Source organism: Pongo pygmaeus, chromosome 4 (genome assembly GCF_028885625.2).
Source record: "Pongo pygmaeus isolate AG05252 chromosome 4, NHGRI_mPonPyg2-v2.0_pri, whole genome shotgun sequence".
Taxonomy (NCBI): domain Eukaryota; kingdom Metazoa; phylum Chordata; class Mammalia; order Primates; family Hominidae; genus Pongo; species Pongo pygmaeus.
The window spans coordinates 35171299-35191060 of record NC_072377.2 but is presented as its reverse complement, the minus strand read 5'-3'; the positions used below and the strand labels follow the sequence as shown (position 1 = coordinate 35191060).

General features: G+C 37.6%; 1 protein-coding gene across 4 annotated transcripts in view; it reads left to right on the top strand.

The window, feature by feature from the left end:
- The window catches only part of PRLR (prolactin receptor), a 179097-nt gene extending 168442 nt beyond the window's left edge, over positions 1-10655 (top strand). For all 4 annotated transcript variants that reach the window (XM_054487031.2, XM_054487034.2, XM_054487033.2 and 1 more), the window contains one exon: positions 1955-10655. In XM_054487031.2, coding sequence (XP_054343006.1) covers positions 1955-2968 — 1014 coding nt within the window. In that variant the 3' untranslated portion in view covers positions 2969-10655. The remainder of the gene's footprint in view (positions 1-1954) is intronic.
- The last annotated feature ends 9107 nt before the right edge of the window (positions 10656-19762 follow it).

Sequence of the window (19762 nt, the reverse complement as noted above, 5' to 3'; positions counted from 1 at the left end):
TCCTGGTCAGCATGTGTGTTAACAGAAAGATGTGTGAAGGATGAGGGTACTTACTTTCACACACTAAATGTCAGAGGGCAAGGAGAGAAAGCCAAGAAAACATGGAAACACATTTATTGATTTATCAGATCTACTCATAATCATAGAGATAAACATTTTGTACAAATAATCAATTTAGTGAGTATTTTGATTAATGCAAAACAGGGACCCACCACCACCCCCCTCAATCATACATTGGTAAAAGCTTCTACTTGAATGCCATTATCTCTCACTTTGGGCACTCAGTTAAGACCAGATCAGTACAGTGGGGCCATCTGTTTGCCAGGGCCCATTTGGGCTGATTCAAGAGGGAATTAAATGATGAGTGTTTTGAATGAAAAGAGAGGTTAGAACATTTTTAAATTTTTCTCCAAGTTGAAATAAATAGTTTCAGTTTGGCTTTTAACCTTAACACTGACGTATATAAAAGCAACTAGCTGTACATTAAGGCAAATACCACTTGACCCAGCTGCTCTGGGTCTGACAGTGTAAGAATAGAAGAATTGAGTCCTGGATAATCTGGCTTGTCTGTGTTCACTTTGGTTGCAAATATCGAAGCAGGGACTAGAGCCCAGGAGTCCGGGCTCCTGACCCAGTGCTCTTCCTCCACTATCCAGTGTAGCATTGGCCTGATAGAACCAGCATGAATGTCTCAGCAAACGAAATTAGTTACTGTCCAGCTCACAATTTAACCTGCTAGCCACAGAGACTTAATGATAAAATAGCTACTTTTGTCTCAAAAATATGTGTTAGTATTCTTAATGACATTACCTCTAATCCTCAGAAGAACCCTCCCAGATGGGTAGTATTAATATTATTTTCTACCTTTTAAAAACGGAGAAGCTGAGGTTCAGAGAGCAGCTTGTCCAAAGTCACATACCCTATAATAAGTGATAAAGCCAAGACCTAGGTCAGTACCTGACCCAAGTCAGAGAATAAGAAAAAAGAGGCCGGGCGCTGTGGCTCACGCCTGTAATCCCAGCACTTTGGAAGGCCGAGGCGGGTGGATCACGAGGTCAGGAGATCAAGACCATCCTGGCTAACATGGTGAAACCCTGTCTCTACTAAAAACGTAAAAAATTAGCCAGGCATGGTGGTGGGCGCCTGTTATCCCAGCTACTCGGGAGGCTGAGGCAGGAGAATGGCGTGAACCTGGAAGGCAGAGCTTGCAGTGAGCCGAGATCATGCCACTGCACTCCAGCCTGGGCAACAGAGCGAGACTCCGTCTCAAAAAAAAAAAAAAAAAAAAGAGGCAAGAGTGAGAGGAGGAGGCAGGAGGAAATAGGAGGCAGAAAGGAAGGATAGAAGGAGGGAGAATAATAGGAAGGGGGAAATTATGGAATAGGGCGATGAAGGGGGAGAAGAGAAGGAGGGAGAGGAAGTAGAGTAGAAGAAAACAGTAGATTAGGAAGAGGGAGGAGAAGGGAAGGGGAAATAAGAAGAGGAAGGAGAGAAGGAAGATGAACCACAGAAGGAAAAGACAAGAATCCACTTACCCACTTACTACTGCCAGACTCTAGAAAGTGATAGAGGAAGTTAGGAGGCCAGCAACCACACCTCTGCCAGTGGGCCACAGTGTCAGATGCATGCATGAGCATTGTGGGTTTAGAAGTTTCACAAACCTTCATTTTATACTTATCTGCTTATTATTGTATGTGTATATACTACTTGCCCATTAAACTCATGATTATTATTGCTTGGAAAGAGACTATGTTAAATATCCTGAGTTGACTTTAAAACAAAAATCTGCTGAATAGTATCCAGAAGGTGATTCTAGATGGCCTGGCACACAAATGTCTGAAGTTTGAGATCTTCCCACCTGCTCGTGGCAGTGGACAGCACCACTTAGCAGGGATGCTGATTTGGAATGTTATGAAGCTAACAGCCATCTCTTCTTGTGTCTGTGTTTTAATAGAAGGGCAAGTCTGAAGAACTACTGAGTGCCTTGGGATGCCAAGACTTTCCTCCCACTTCTGACTATGAGGACTTGCTGGTGGAGTATTTAGAAGTGGATGATAGTGAGGACCAGCATCTAATGTCAGTCCATTCAAAAGAACACCCAAGTCAAGGTATGAAACCCACATACCTGGATCCTGACACTGACTCAGGCCGGGGGAGCTGTGACAGCCCTTCCCTTTTGTCTGAAAAGTGTGAGGAACCCCAGGCCAATCCCTCCACATTCTATGATCCTGAGGTCATTGAGAAGCCAGAGAATCCTGAAACAACCCACACCTGGGACCCCCAGTGCATAAGCATGGAAGGCAAAATCCCCTATTTTCATGCCGGTGGATCCAAATGTTCAACATGGCCCTTACCACAGCCCAGCCAGCACAACCCCAGATCCTCTTACCACAATATTACTGATGTGTGTGAGCTGGCTGTGGGCCCTGCAGGTGCACCGGCCACCCTGTTGGACGAAGCAGGTAAAGATGCTTTAAAATCATCTCAAACCATTAAGTCTGGAGAGGAGGGAAAGGCAACCCAGCAGAGGGAGGTAGAAAGCTTCCATTCTGAGACTGACCAAGATACGCCCTGGCTGCTGCCCCAGGAGAAAACCCCCTTTGGCTCCGCTAAACCCTTGGATTATGTGGAGATTCACAAGGTCAACAAAGATGGCGCATTATCATTGCTACCAAAACAGAGAGAGAACAGCGGCCAGCCCAAGAAGCCCGGGACTCCTGAGAACAATAAGGAGTATGCCAAGGTGTCTGGGGTCATGGATAACAACATCCTGGTGTTGGTGTCAGATCCACATGCTAAAAACATGGCTTGCTTTGAAGAATCAGCCAAAGAGGGCCCACCATCACTTGAACAGAATCAAGCTGAGAAAGCCCTAGCCAACTTCCCTGCGACACCAAGCAAGTGCAGGCTCCAGCTGGGTGGTTTGGATTACCTGGATCCCGCATGTTTTACACACTCCTTTCATTGATAGCTTGACTAATGGAATGATTGGTTAAAATGTGATTTTTCTTCAGGTAACACTACGGAGTACATGAAATGCTCAAGAATGTAGTCAGACTGACACTATTAAAGCTCCCAGCTCCTTTCATGTTCCATTTTTAACCACTTGCCTCTTTCTGCAGCAGCTGATTCCAGAACAAATCATTATGTTTCCTAACTGTGATTTGTAGATTTACTTTTTGCTATTAGTTATAAAATTATGTGTTCAATGAAATAAAAGCACACTGCTTAGTATTCTTGAGGGACAATGCCAATAGGTATATCCTCTGGAAAAGGCTTTCATGATTTGGCATGGGACAGACGGAAATGAAATTGTCAAAATTGTTTACCATAGAAAGATGACAAAGGAAAATTTTCCACATAGGAAAATGCCATGAAAATTGCTTTTGAAAAAAAATTGCATAACCTTTACACTCCTCCTCCATTTTATTAGGATTACCCAAATATAACCATTTAAAGAAAGAATGCATTCCAGAACAAATTGTTTACATCAGTTCCTATACCTTACTGATACATTGCTGACATGCAAGTAAGAAATAATGCCTCCAATTTCTTCTTAAAATAGTTTAGATATGTTAAGCATGGATTTTCCCCCTAAATTCTATTCTAAAGCCTCTATAAAATATAGTTTGGAAATAAAAATTTTCTTACACAAGGGGCAAATGAATTTCATGTGAATACTTTTAGGATGTTTTCCTGCTTCATTTCAGCATGATAGATAATTTATTATACACATTAGTCTTTTCTTAGTTAAAAAAAATTCCCTAAAGACTAACTTGAAAAGAAAACCACAGCAGGATGCTAATGGAATTACTGCCTTACTGTACATACAAATTCTACTTTAATATAAACCCGTAAGTTTAACAATGTATTTTTGAAGACTATTTTTCTATAACTTAGGTAAAATAAAAGACTATTTTCTATCTTCCCAGTACAGCTATTTATGTATTCAGTGGGTACAGTATTTTCTGCTGCAAGGTTATAATGTGCATTTACAGTACATAGTAGTGTATACAGTTCCCGTTTGTGGAGTAAAATGCCATACCAACCCAAAGCCCACTGTGAAATATGAAGTGAATGACAAAATTCAGTTTTCAACCCAATATAGTATAGTTTATCTGATTCTTTTGATCTCCAGGACACTTTAAACAACAACTACCACCACCACCAACCTAGGGATTTAGGATTCTCCACAGACCAGAAATTATTTCTCCTTTGAGTTTCAGGCTCCTCTGGGACTCCTGCTCATCAATGGGTGAATCTTCCTAAAGCTACCATAAAAAGGGAGAGTGACGATTTCTAACAGCTGTTTAAAAGAGAGAGGTTTTGTTTTTGTGAGAAATCTTGGGCCACAAAAAAAAATTTAAGCAAAGCCAGGAGTTAGTGTCTCTCTGAAGTAAATTCAACTGCAAAATCTTGGCAGAGGCAGAAACAGCTCATATCAGAAGTGCCCAAATAAAAGTTCTGGGAAACTAGGTATTTGCTTCCCAGAGCAATGGGAATAGCTCCAAACGTCAGAGAAAAGTAGTGAGAATCTCCCGGTCAGTTCCAGTGCCAGGCTTCCTGAAAGAAGTCAAAGCTTGGATCCTCATTTTAAAAGGCGCATCCATGACTCATCTAACAGCCTCCCTCTATTTTTCCCTTCACTTGATGGTAAATCTATTCTATATGTCCATTTACTAGCTGGACATAGAGAACTTGAGCTCACTTCTGGGAGTTAAATATCCCACCCCAACTAGCCCATATTGATAGCAACTGGACTCAGAGGTCCCCCTCCTGTTTGAAAGTGAACACATTGCCAATGTTTCGAGAATGGCAAAAGCAATAGATATGAAGCTCCATTTTTCTAATATATAAACAATATCACGTGAGTAAGGGAAGCATGTGGGAACGTTGTCCAAGCTCATTCAGTCCCCTAAATCCTCAATACTTTAACTGTCCGAGAACCAACTGCATAGGCATCACCTGGGCAGTGTCTGAAAATTCCATTTGCAGAATCTTAAGCATCAGAATCTGCATTTTACTAAGATCCCCTAATGATTCAAGTGCACACTGAAGTTTCAGAAGCACTGTTCTAGCCAACCATTTCCACTAAAGGTTATTTTAGTGCATAGTAACAATCCTCTTTTGGAAAGGACAGATCAAGTCTGTTTGACTTGCAATGAACAACACTGCATGTAAGAAGGCAAAAAAAGAAACATATCCGTAGTTTAAGATTCACATTATGCTGAATCTTATGTGAATTCACATAAAAGAATGACCTGCAAAAATACGCACAACTTCTGAAAGGCCAAGGAATAGAATCTACCTTGAGAGGCATTAACCAAAGACAGTCACCCTCATAGCCAATGCAGACTAAATCTTTCCTAACATAGTCTATTATTCTCTAAGAATAGAGAAGATATGTATCAGTCACTCTTATAGTCTGAAAACCTAAACATAAAAGTAATGTGCTTTTGACATATAATTTTGTATAATACATATGAAAAAATGTGACAGCTAAGGACTTGAACTAAATCCCTAAAAACACCAATTAGCCACTCATTAAGCCAAGACTTTAATTCTATGATCAATTAGCACTGTTTATCTGAATTAAGCTTTTTTGTGGTCTATCAAGGAGACAGCTGTTCAAATGGAAGGATACATGTGGGGCAGGGGGCCAGTGACGAGACCTGGATTCTGGTCCTAGCTGCTTTGCCTTGGAGAGATTAATTCCCCTCTCTAAGCCTCAGTTTCCTCTGAAGATGTTGGACCAGATAACCTCTAAGGTCCTTTGAAACTGACTCCTTGATTCCATGACTCACTGAATATTTTTCTGCAAAGATAATTCCAACCAATGCCTTCTATCTTAATCTAACAAAAAATTGCTCTTCATCATAGAAATACAAAGTAATCTTCAGTGATGTGCTCTTTATACTTTGCTTTTTAAACCGTCCATTCCAGTTGGTCTTAATATATTGCACAAGCATTTTATAAGTGATATGTGTACAGAATCATATTATAAGATTATGTGCAAATATATGTGTGGAAAGAGGCATTAAAAAAAGACGCAGAAGATTGAAAAGAGACATATTGAATGAGGCAATAATCTTTAGAAAAATGATCTTTTACTGAATCAAGCCATGCTCATTCCTTGCTGAACCAACAGCCCCAAATCTCTTTTCTTATATTTGGCTGTTAATTTTTTTCCTCCCACCATCCTAGATTGTTAACAACCATTGCACAGTTGGCTCATGGATCCTTACACTCTGAATTATAAGTTGTATTTTTATAAACAAATACCTAAATATTCAAGTTTTAAGGCGCATGGAAACTGAATCTAGGCAATGGGTGATTTGTGTAGCTTACAACCCAAACAGCAAAATGTTCCGATTCATTCTAACAGATGTGTATAAGCACAAGTTATATCAGTTGTGTCAGATATTTAACAGATCCTACATTTATTAGCTATTTAACAGACTCTACATTTTCCTAAGTGCCTAAGACCAATCCTGGTAGTCACTTAAGTACAAAAGACTAACTTTAACTGGCTTGGTCTGAAGGGATCAATCCTTTACTGCCTATACAAGATCTGGGCAGTTTTGCTCTGTGTCTTGTGATGACCCAGCTGAATGTGAAAAGCCTGTGAGTCATTGAGTAACCAGAGGCCCCTGCATTCCAAGGAGCAGTTTGGCTCCGGGGAAACTCTGGCTTTCTCTTTCCTCAAGTGTCCACCACTGCCCATCATTTGCAGAAAGACTTGGCCCTGCCTTTAGCAACTTCCCTATCTCCTTAGAGCAGAAAAGAAAGAAACAGATTTGTGCACATTTTACAAAGTGCCTTCCTCTACTTTTATTTTTTTTTAAAGTTTTCATTTTGCAAGGAAAAATGTATTGATTAGAAAGTAACATTTGCCTTATAGGGATATATATATATATATATATATATATATATATATATATATATATATATATGAATGGAGAGATGAGAAGAAGCCAGAAAGGGCACAACAAAATGGTCTAAGGGCCAACCAGCAAATGTTCAGTGAATGTTTACATATTGTTTAATTGAATCAACACAGAGCTGTTGTGAATAGTGTGACTTACTTTGCCTGATAAGAAATTGAGTCTGGCTGTGATTTGGGGATAAAACTGCCACGCTGTGATTTGAGACTCTCCATACCAAAACTTATTGATACATTTTTGAATGTCATTGGTTTACGTGTCTAAACCTGAAGAGAACAATGCATGCACATTGGAACTTTGCACACAAACAGAAAAATATAAATGACTTTGAATTACCATCCCAAGCATTGCTAACATAGATGTGCCATTGATGAAAGTCTCCTGTGTTCTTGAGTGAACAAATTTTCTCTTCTTCCTTTTTGGCTCAAGCACAATAATGCTGTCACTGAGACAGTGACTGAACACTCAATGTCCAAGACTAAATCACGCCACCATGACTAAGTAGGCTCTATGTCCCGGGATAAGTCTTTTAAACTCTGGCCATCAGGTTCCTTACTTGTTAAATAAGTGGGTTGGCCTAGAAGGTTTCTAAGACCTCTCATGATCTAGGTAAAATCCAGGGTTTTAGGTCAGTGTCCCTGGTGCAGTGCAAGAAAGCCTTGCTGACACGCCCTTGGCCTGAAGCAGTGAGCACGTGAGACTGTGTGACAATGCTTCAGAGAAAAACAGAGATCTGTTCCTCCAAGTCAGATTGATTGAACATCCTTGTTTCTCCTTTTCCTTCCTAGCTTTACATATTTGCAGGGTTTTTACTCCTTCTCCAGAGCCTACTATTTTTCCTAAGAGTTAGTGGCAACCATAGGATCCACAAGAAATGAAATTATTCATCAACAATGACTTTGGCACTGCAAAAGACTGAGTCAAAGGTTAAATCCTCACACAGATATCCAAGGCCAAGTTGAAGATCATAAGTATATCCCATTTAGAGATTTGCATACTTAGAGACTAAGCCCATGTTCATTAATTATTTAGTTAATTCAAAGGCCATTAATAAATCCATGCCCAGCCTAGGCAGCATAGTAAGACCCAGTCTCTACAAAAATTTTAAAAATTAGCCAGCCATGGTGACACGTACCTGTAGTCCTAGCCTCTTGGGAAGCTGAAGCCAGAGGATTGCTTGAGCCCAGTCCTTGAGCAGTGAACCGTGATTGTGTCACTGCACTCCAGCCTGGGTGACAGACCAAGACCTTGTCTCAAGAAATAAATAAATCCAAGTTACTTTGATGACTAGATACTGGAGGTCTTAAGGAGAAGCTTTAAAAATACAGATTGATTGCTTCAGAGAAATCCTATTTATAATTATGATCTGAACTTATTCTATGATTAGCAAATATATCATCTGAAAATAAAGCAAGAGTTCTCTCCCCAGACTTTTATTTTTCAGGATGGTGTGTTTTGGTCTGGGACCCTCATGGCACCCATTTCAGTAAAAGGAAAAAGATAGTAAAACAGGAAATAGGAAGTTTCCAGAGATTTGGGCATCTCAGGATTCCATGAAATGCTGAGACTAACCCACTAAATCCAAATTTTATTGGATATGGTAAATCTAAATCTGTTCAGTGTTCTGAACAGATTTTATGAGTTTATGTCTAAGAGTTTATGTCTAAGAGAAGTACATAATTCACAAACACTATCATGCTGGCAGCTATTTTGTCCACATCAATTCCCTTGATTTAATGCTCTGATTTCAATTTAGAAAGTATTGAGACATGTAAAGTCTCAAAATAGGAAAAACCTATCCTGTTTATAAGGTGTGGTCAATAAATAGACCACAGACAATCTTAGTCTATTAATTAACTTTCAGATCATCTTAGACTATTAATTAACATTCTGCTTGCTGCTGATTTAAAAAAAAACCCTAAAACCTTCAGCAACTGAAGTAGTAATGTAAAAAATAACCTTTAATAGTTATGGTCAAATTACGCTTCACTTAGATAAACCTCAAAATGTAGTCTGAGTTTTTTTGTGCACACTTTACAAATCCTGGGGGGAAAATCTTTTTTCCATGTTATCTGAAAAACTATATGGCGAAGATACCTCTGAAAAATAATTTGTTTTATGAAATTCCTGAAAAGCTAATTTTGAATTTTTTAAAGTAACTACCTCCCTTTTGTGTCCTAATGTCCTTCCTTCAAAGCTGCTTATAGTTTAGAAATGAAAGATGTCATGTCTCATGTTTTGACTGGTTTTCGGTGGCATATTTGATGTATTTGCCAAGTGGCATTACTGACTTTACAGTAACTGTTACATTATTTTGTACTATATTGCTTTATGTGGTTCAAAAATAGTATACACCATATTGAAATATGTAATCCTCATGTTGTGAAACTCATCATGTAATACAAATGAAAATCGTTACTTAATAACTTACAATTTATCCATATGTAGTTTCAATATGATTGTCTATGACTGTAAAACAAAACTGAAAAAAATATGTAATGTATTTTTGTTGAAAGGGTGAATGTACTAATTTTTTTCTTTATCTTTGTCTAGAAGAAAGATTCTATGTCATTCATTGTACAGCTGCTCTGGGGTGTTACACATTTAAAGTACAATCCAACAGTTGTTTGAAAGTCAACCTCTCGGCTTTGTTTCATGTGACTGCTGACACTTCTCGAGTGTTCTTTGCATAATGAGGCTGGCTTTTGTGCTTCATCATTCATTTTAAACAATTGAAAAGTCTCATGTGGAAACCAAAGCAATCTAGAACCAGCCTGTTGGGTGACTGTGTCTTCTGTAAAGCCATATTGAAGTGAAGCTATACATAATAGCATAAGGTTCCACATTTTCAAAGCTACCACTACCTCTGCTTTTCCTCTTTCCCTAGAAAATGCCAAGCAAAATTCCCCAACACTAAGTGAGAAATTAGAAGTAATTGTTTTACAACTGAGTTCCTGGGTTTGTTTTTTTTTTTTTTTTTTACACCTTCTAATACATCACTTTGTAGGGTTATGCAAGAGTTTCTGAATAACCATTCTTACGTTTTTACATTTCATAAAAACTGGCTGCAAGAAAGGTTCAGAAAGAATACTTAGTAAGTCATCAGATGAAAAACCAACAAAACCATAGAATGCAGATTTTTTCCTAACTATAAGTCACTTCATAGTTGTCCAAAGCCATGATAATGATATCTCTTACAAATTGACTTCTGTAACCCCCCTAGAAATAACCCTTTTCCTTATTTGATTTTAGTCATCAAACATAGTATGATATGGGAAAAGTCAGCCATTTACCAGAAATAATCTCGTTTTGATTTTAAAAACTCATTTCTGTATGCAGTCATTGTAATGTCTATTTTTTTAGACTTAAAGATTTATAGAAGACTATAGTTATCTGATTTGTTATTTTGCATTTTTCATTCTGTAAATCTTTGCTTATGGCACATTGTGCTCTCTGTTTTCCATGGGTTTATTCATTTATCTCCTTCTATTTTGAGGGGACAACATAGGTAGTTAAATCTTTGTCAATAGTATTGGAGATAATGCTAACTGCTATTATCATAACATCTTCATTTTTACTGCGTGCCAAAACCAATGCCTGCCAAACAAAATCTTAGACATCCCAATATAATATGTTAATTATATTTCTATTCACATTATTATTGAAAATACCCAGCTCAATGCCTGGCTTAATAAATGTTTAATTCCCTTACCTACTCTTGCTCTATTTTTTTATTTGAAATGGAGATGAGCAAAATAACACATTCATGGCTGAAGCAATTTTTTGGACATTTCTTGTTGCTAAAAGATCTATAATCAGGACATTGTTTATGTAAGTTGAACAAAAAAAATTCTTCCCCTTTATGTCCACCCTTCCATATGATTGCAAGACAAAATTTCCCTCCTTTACCTCATCCCTATAACATGGGAGGCTGAGAAAAATGAGGGGAGATGGAACCAGATACAAGGAGATCTAATAAGAGAAGCTTATTTAAATATTGTGAAATAAAGGAAGAACCAAAGCATTTTTTTAAGTGGGGAATCCTTCTGAACAGTTATTATTTATCCATATTATTAAGAACATCTTTTCTGACAAAATCCATCAGATGAAGTGTAAATGGATAATCTTTTACTTTTAATGGATCTAAACCTAGAAAGTTTCACTTACTGTTCATGTTTGTGTTCCAGAATTGTGAAATGGTGTGTGGTTTTGCTTTCCAAGTTCTTCTCTGCCTCCTCTTAATTCTCTAATGCCATGTCTTACGGAAGAATGAGAAATTTCTTTCTTACTTGAGTATCATGCTCTAAAAAACTTGGCTTCAGTCAAAGAAACGCTAGCTCTCCTGTGCTTATATTGAAGCCATCTGCCTTTAGTTCTTGTGCCCTCTTATATTTTTAAGGTGCAAAATTTGAAGTCTCAGTCACCAGACACAGGATCTATACAATTAATGATGAGCTGGAGAAGTAATATGTAGCTAATTTTTCAAAAGCCTTGAATATACTTTCCTGAAAGAAAACAGAAATTAAATATTGCCACATCTTGCCAGAATCCCATCTGACACCTTAACTTTGTCAGGTTTCCTACAACTTGCTAATCAAGTTTTATACATTCTAAATCTCCCCAGTTTCTTTGGGGATGGAAGATGCAACTTCCATTTAACGGAAACTTTGAAATCTTGGGGTAAGGGAGCAGTGGGGGGACTAGGGAGAAGGATAAGAAATAGAATTATTGAAAAACCCCTAACAGGGACCTTCCTGGCCAGAATATGCAGAGTAATTCCTGCTGGCTTCACCTTTGAAAGTCCCTCAAAACCATGCAGATGAAACTGAACCTGTTTTTGATATGGTCAGATGTATTCTACTTTGGAAGTCCCAACACCTAAACTGGAATTCTTGTATTTATATCTCCTCCACTGTCCCCCACACCACCCCTCAATTCCTGCTGCCCTTGCTAATGTTAAGCATTTTTCTCTTGTTATGATCAGGTTCATATTAAAAACAGATACTTACAAACTGACTTGAAGCACAGATACTTTTGTGAATGTGATAAAATATTTTCTTAAGAAAAGGAAAGAGGATGTCGGTCAAATAAAACACCTCGTGGATGTTGATTGGTGAACACTGGTGTAAGAAAAGGGAGCTCAGGAATTTTTATTACTGTATTTGTAAATGAGTTTGAAGGAATTTGTAAATGCCTCTGGTACATTTTTAAGGTGACACATTTGCTCCTTATAAAGTTATTAAAAATTACAGGGTAAGCTTAAATGATGTTTGCCAGTAGTTTTACTTTACATAATCAATATTGATATTGTTGCTGAACTATGTAACTTTATGATGCATTTTTCAGTCCCTTTCAGAGCAAATGCTTTTGCAATGGTAGCAATGTTTAGTTTAAATTGACTTAATAAATTATTACCTGAGCAATGGTTTTTGGAGGGTCTTTATATAGGTATGTGAAACATGCATTACATGAAAAATTTAACTTGAAACAAGTTTTTTTCTTTGCCACAACAAAATTTATTAGAATAGATTTTTTTAAAGAAGGAGGAGGAACTGCATTTTAACTCCGGAAATAAAGCATGCAGACACATGCTAAAACATTGATCTTAGGACACTCACCCATGGCATTTTTTTCAGGCAGAAATTTTTGTGCTCATCTTTGAACACCTCTGATTTTATTTTCCTACTAATTCTAAATCAAAACTGAACACACATTTCCCCAGTCTTTATTCATCTGCCAGACTCGAGCCTTGAAAATGCAAGCATGCTTGGAAGTACCCAGAAGTTTCTTGGAACTTCTCCTGGGAACAACCAAGAACAATCAAAAGGAGAGTTTCCAAACCTGAGATTTGATCAACTTTCCCAAGCTTCCAAACCTGAGATATGATCAACTTTCATTTAACAAGCACAAATCTCAGGGCCAAAGTTTCACATTTTCTTTTGTTCATGTTTTCCTGCCTAGAATTATTGAGTCTTTACTTAAAACCAGCTGTGAGTTCATCATCCATTTGTGTTCTTTTATTTACTTCATAAAATATTTCACAAATACTTGAAAATATATAGAAAAACATAACAAAGACTCATTTGCCCACATCCAAATCTTGTAAATATTCATATTTTGCCTTGTCTGTTCCTTTTTTTTAACAAAGATTCATTTAATATCACAGATACTGTCATTTACATCCCTCAACAACCAAATTCTCTACCTCTCTCTTCAGCAGTAACTACAATCCTAAAGTTATTACATATACTTCCCAGCTATTTTTAAAATACATTCACCTCATATCTATCTATCCCTAAATAATATGACCAATTACTTTGGTATTTATGAGTTTTGCATAAAAAATAGCAGATATCATTATGCACTTTGATTTTTTTCATTCGGCGTTGGGTTTTTGAGATACAAATAGCTCCAGCTGCTTAGTTTTATACATCTATACAATCTATTAAGCTCCCTATTTATCAACATTTAATTTTCACTGCTTTATGCATACAACTGCTGTGGTTGTATACATATATGCAATTTATTAATCTCCCTATTTATCAACATCTAATTTTCACTGCTTTCTGCATACAACTGCTGTAATTGTATACATACATATAATTCATTAATCTCCCTATTTGTCAACATTTAATTTTCATTGCCATAAATGACAAAAGTTGTGTGTATACCACTGCTATAATTTTACACATATATACTATTTATTAATCCCCCTATTTAGCAACATTTGATTTTCACTGTCATAAATGACTATGCAATGAGCATTCCTATGCCAGTCTCATTGGAATATGTGCAAAAGTTTCTCCAAAATATACACCTACAGGTGGAATTGTTGGGTCATATAAAATGCATATCTTAATATTTCCTAGATACTGACAAATTGTTTCCTCTCTAAAGTAGTTTTACTGATGTGTAACCTTGCCATCAGTGTAGTATTTCCATTTCTCGTCATCTTTATCACTACCTGGTGCAGTCAGATATTTAATGTTTGACAATTCAATGAGCATAAAATGATGCATTGTTATTTTACTTTTTATTTCCCTGATGAATCCATTTGTATCTGAGTAACTCATCCTTTTCCTGCTTATCTTTTATGCCATCTTTGTCATCTTCTGAGTGTCTACATATGCCCAAATGCTAGTCCAGGCTTTTCTGGCCCATTTTTCTGTGTATCTATTCCTGTCCTGGTGCTCCACTGTTTTATTACCATATTTTATACAAAGTCTTGTTATCTGGTATATTAATTCTCACACCACCATAATTGTTTTGGCTATTCTTGGCCATTTACTCATCATTTGAATTTTCAGATGAGCCTATCGGGTCTCCTAAAAAATTGTGTTGGGAGCTAGATTGAATTTATGTTTTCATGCCAGAAGTTACATCTTTATAATATTGTGCCTTCGTAATTATGAACATGGTATACACTTCCTTTACATTGGACTTCAATAAAACTTTACATTATTCTTTATAAATGTTTGCATATGTTTTATTAGATTCATCCCTAGGTACCCTCTCATTGCAACCTCCGCCTCCCGTGTTTAAGTGATTCTCCTGCCTCAGCCTCCCAAGTAGCTAGGATTACAGGCCCACACCACCACACCCAGCTAATTTTGGCATTTTTAGTAGAGACGGGGTTTCGCCATGTTGTGCAGGTTGGTCTCGAACTCCTGACCTCAGGTGATCTGCCGGCCTCGGCCTCCCAAAGTGCTGGAATTACAAGCGTGAGCCACCATGCCCAGTCCCACTGATGTTTTAATACTGATCTTGCATTCTGTAACCTTACTGAACTCTAATTAACATTCTTATAATTTGTAGATTTTCCTGGATTTTCAATTTTTACAACTGTATCACCACAAACTAACAACACTGTTTCTTCTTTTCCAGTCTTTATACCTCTTATGTCTCTTTCTTGATCTATTTTGTTGGACTTCCAGTACAGTGTTAAATAGAAATGTGTTCTGGTCATTCTTTCTTCTTCCTGACTTTAATGAGAATGCTATGAAAAGTTCACTATTACATATAAGGCATCATGTAGGTGTTGTAGGGGGGAAAGGAAAGCCGCCATTTTGCCCTCCGAGGGTTCACTAAAAGTCACTGACAAAAGTTGAATTAATAGGAGAAAAGGCATACAAATTTATTTGATTATAGTTTTATGTGACATGGGAGCCTTCAGAATGAAGACCCAAAGATGCAGAGGAAACTGTCCATTTTTATGCTTAGTTTCAACAAAGTATAGACAGCCTTGTAGGAAAATGATTGGACCTGATGCCGACAGACTGAGTGAGAAAAACTAGCAAGGCCTGTCTGTCTAGATTTTTCTTGGCCTCTCTGTGTAGGAATGCCTCTCACCGTTCCTTCCTTCTGGGTATGGGGCAGGACCCTCTCTGGAAAGGGGGTCTTATGACCTACAGTCAAACAAGATAGGTCAGGTTATCTACAGTCAGTTTTTACACAGAAAGTCTGGTGTAAAGTTATGGTAGTATTTTTAGACTATAAAGCTGACTTTGGGGCAAGAGGGTTCCAGTTTCTATGACCTGCCTTGGGGAAGTGAGATTCCAGTTTCTATGGCCAGGCTCTGGAGAGAATGAGGGAACAGACAGGAGGGCAGCAGGTCAGAGAGAACTGCTGCTGGGCCCTTACAATTTTTCAGATACCCTTAGTTATGTGAAAGATATTCCTTTATATTTCTAGTTTGCTAATAATTTTTTATCTCAACTGATTTTAAAACTTCTCAAACTTTTTTCTACATCTATTGATATGTTCACATGGCTTTTCTCTGTTAATTAATGTGTAAATTATTACAGAAAATTATTTTAGAGAGTATATTTTAAGGCTAAAATACCCTTGCATTCTCAAGATGAACCTCACTTATACATGAAGTATTTTTGCAAACATTATTAGGTTCAATTTACTAAACTTTTATTTAGGATTTTTGCATTAATGAAGTTCATCTTTTTTGCTGCTTAAGATATCATTTTTGGAGGTGATTTATAAGTAAGTTAAAATCTTCTAGGATTAAGTAAGTTTCTACTTATTATAATTCTATCAATTTTTGCTTTATATATTTTGAGGCTGTATTATTGGGCATATATAGATTTAAATGTTCAATCCTCCAAATAAATTATTCTTTTCATTGTTACATACAATCCGCTTTATTTATAATGGTCACGTTTGTCTTAAAACCTATTTTTTCTGATACTGATATTGCTAATTTGGATTTTCTTGGGAGTGGTAATTCTCTGGTAAGTTTCTTTTCATTCCTTTACTTCCTAATTGTTGCGTGTCTTTATGTTTTAGGTGTGTCTTTTAAAAACAGCATAAGCTAGCTTTTGTTTTCTTCTAGTTGAGAATTTTTTCCTTTTGGTGGCTAAACAGTTCTCTCCTTCTCATCTGATGTACCCTTCCTTCATTTTTCTTTTGCAATTTGAATTATTTAAATCAGCCAATTCTGTAATAATCACTATAGTAACAGGATATAATTAAAGGCCCTTGTAATTAAAGATCCTTGTGAGATAATTCACTATAACTGAGAGCCCTAAGCTTGGGAACAGCTCTTCCCCCATACAGGAACAATCCCAGTCATAGTGAACCAAACTCCAAGGATTCTCATCTTACTGTGATTGAAAACAATAATTAAGCCTTGATTGTAAAGTTCAAGGGAATGAACAACTAGAAAATCCCAACTGCTAAGAGAAGGGCCTACGCTCAAAAAGATTTTGCCATACATTCTACCAAAAAGAGATTGAGTTGTATTTTCAGGATCTCCCATTTGAACACAAATCTTCCCCACATGAATTATCTGTCAATCATTCTACCACATACATTATTGAATAATACTTGAACACTGTATGCCAGGCGCTGTGCAAGGTATGCAGTGAGCAGTACGGATGTGCTCTCCGGCCTCTTGGGGATTACAGTCTAGTGGGAAGGCTAAGGTAATCCATGTGTCCCTAGCTTTCTCCAGAATGTTACTTCCTAAAACATAGTAAGTCCAATAATTCTGATGAGACTTGTTCAAAGAGTCCTAATAAATGAACAAACAAAAGGACTTTGACCTAGCATTATTTTTCAAGCAAATCAGTTTTCCATGAAATTCTTAGGGTTACAGTATCTGAGCCACATCTTTAAGCAGTTATTCTCTTCTTACACATCTGCTAATCTGTGCATCTCAGTCTGAACACTCTGCACACAGCATTCTTCCTAGTCCGTTAACTGTGAAATGGAACAACTGTAATATGAAGTTTCATGTAAATTGTATAAATTTATCGAAATCCTTCCAAAACGATTTTCCTTTCCTTCAATTTCACAATTCCTAAATTAGTTAAGAGAGGGAAAGGATTACTTTGGAAAAGCTGTTAATTATCTTCAGAGCCTTACTGGACTCTATTATTGACAGAAGGCCTGGGGCAGAGCAAAGTTCAGTTACGCTCAGGACTTAACTGATAAATCACTGGTGAACCTGTGTGCAAAAATCCTCCTTGATAATTACTAACGTGACAACAGAATTTCCAAGTTTCCCCGTTTGTGAAGTATTTTTTTCAAGGAGAAATTTCTATATTTTCCTACCTGATGAAAGGCTTCTCCCCTCCTATTTACCATTTGTGCAAACTGAGATAGTTCTTCATCTTCTCTAGTCTTATGTAAAATGGAGAAAATTATACATGATCTGCTCAAAGGAGAGAGAAGAGAGACTCAGCAGGTGTCGCTTATAACTCAGAAATGATATCTGTTTAATTGGAGTTTTATCTGTGAAGGTAGGGTAGGATCTTGGATTGATATTCCAAATGACTCCTAGGCTGAGAATGAAGCTCTAGAGGCAATCTAAGTTTCCTCCTCATCCCAGTTTTCAAATTTTGTGGATTTCAGGTAATTCCTCAGAGTTCAAAAGAACAAACATGTTAGAATATAGTTTTGTCCAGCCGGGCGCAGTGGCTCATGCCTGTAATCCCAGCACTTTGGGAGGCCAAGGCAGGCGGATCACCTGAGGTCAGGAGTTCAAGACCAGCATCAACACGGAGAAACCCCATCTCTACTAAAAATACAAAATTAGCTGGGCATGGAGTAGCTGTAATCCCAGCTACTTGGGAGGCTGAGGCAGGAGAAGTGCTTGAACCTGGGAGGCAGAGGTTGCGGTGAGCCAAGATCATGCCATTGCACTCCAGCCTGGGCAACAAGAGCAAAACTCCGTCTCAAAAAAAAAAAAAAAAAAAAAAAATATAGTTTCGTGCAATGTTAGTTTAGTTTAATTATAAATTGATGTCATCTTACTGAGATGCATTTAAAATGTACATACATTTTGACCTAGGAATCCTTCTTCAAGGAACTTATCTGAAGAAAAAAATAGTTAGTCAAGTGCAGAAAGTTCTCTGTCCTAGAATGCTGGAGAAAATATAGCTATCCATCAAAAGGAACTTATTAAATAAAAAATATGAAGACTTTCAGTTTCTGAAACAGCATGTGTGTACACAGATAAGACACATGTAGAGAAAGATTTCTGAAAGGAAATTTACTAAAATATAATGGTCAGGTTTGTTGTGCTCTTTTTCTTTCTTCTTTATGCTTTTCTAGGCTTGAGTTTGTTTAACAAAAGTACATATAATGTTATGGTAATCAAAATAATTTATTTTCTTTTTAAATAAAAGAGGTATAACCTCCCACTTTCCCTCTAGAAGTTATTCAGAATGTACTGTTTTTCTTCCCCACTCTAGGTGACCCTTTGATGTTGGGTGCCTCTCATTATAAAAATCTCAAATCTTACAGCCCAAGAAAAATCTCAAGTCAAGGAAGACTTGCGGTGTTCACAAAGGCAACATTGACTACAGTCCAGTAGAGCTGAAGAGCATATACCAGACTTCAGAACTCAACATTTTCTCCCCTCTGTCCAACCACAGGACAGACTGTGCACCCCAGGGGGATGCTGTGTGTCCACTGGCCTCACTGACTTGGATTACTCCTGCAGCACGTGACCAGCCAGCTCATATGATCACTCCCAACTGCCCCCAAAGCAGAATTGACTGGGAGCTGGAAACCCACACAAAAAGGGACAATTATATTGAATGTAACATACTCCTTGTGCTTACCTAGTGCCTTCACCTCCTATGGGCATTCGGAGTAAAAGGTTGTTATGCAGGTGTTTGTGAAGGATGTGGCCAAGTCAGTTGTCTCCCCTACAGGGTGACCCAAGATTAATGATATCTACCCATCCCCACTCCCTCGACCCCCTAGTTGCAATCAACTTTGTCACTGTCCCCCTTAGGCACTGCCATGTAAAGCACGTGGTCCCCCATTCTGAAGCAGTGGGAAACCTAGAAGAGATGTACTCTTCGCAACCTGATTGGATCTTAAAAACATGGCTCTAACTGAAAAGAAAAAAGACACATATTACACATATTTACATAAATTAAAACTGAATTCACCCTAAACAACACACATTTTACAAGAATGCCTTCCAACAAAAGGATATATATAAACATGCTAAATAGTTGCTTATGGGGATTGCAGGTAAGGGGAGGCTGGAGTGGGATAAATGGGAACTTAAGAAATAATGAAAATAAGGCACACTAACTCCTCAGCTCTCAACCTTTTGCCTTCCTCAGACACATAAGATGATCCACAGCTGTCCAGAACCTTACCTAGCTATTTGGTACTCTCTGCTTTTCTTTGGAATGGTTCCTTCCCCATTGTTTTCTCCTCTCTTTCTCTAAGACCCCCAAAACCAATTTATTTATTCATTCACTTCATGCATATCCTCCTTTTTGCTGTCTTAGTCACATCCCTCGTTTCTCAATCTCTGACCCCTTCAACCATGTCCTGATCCT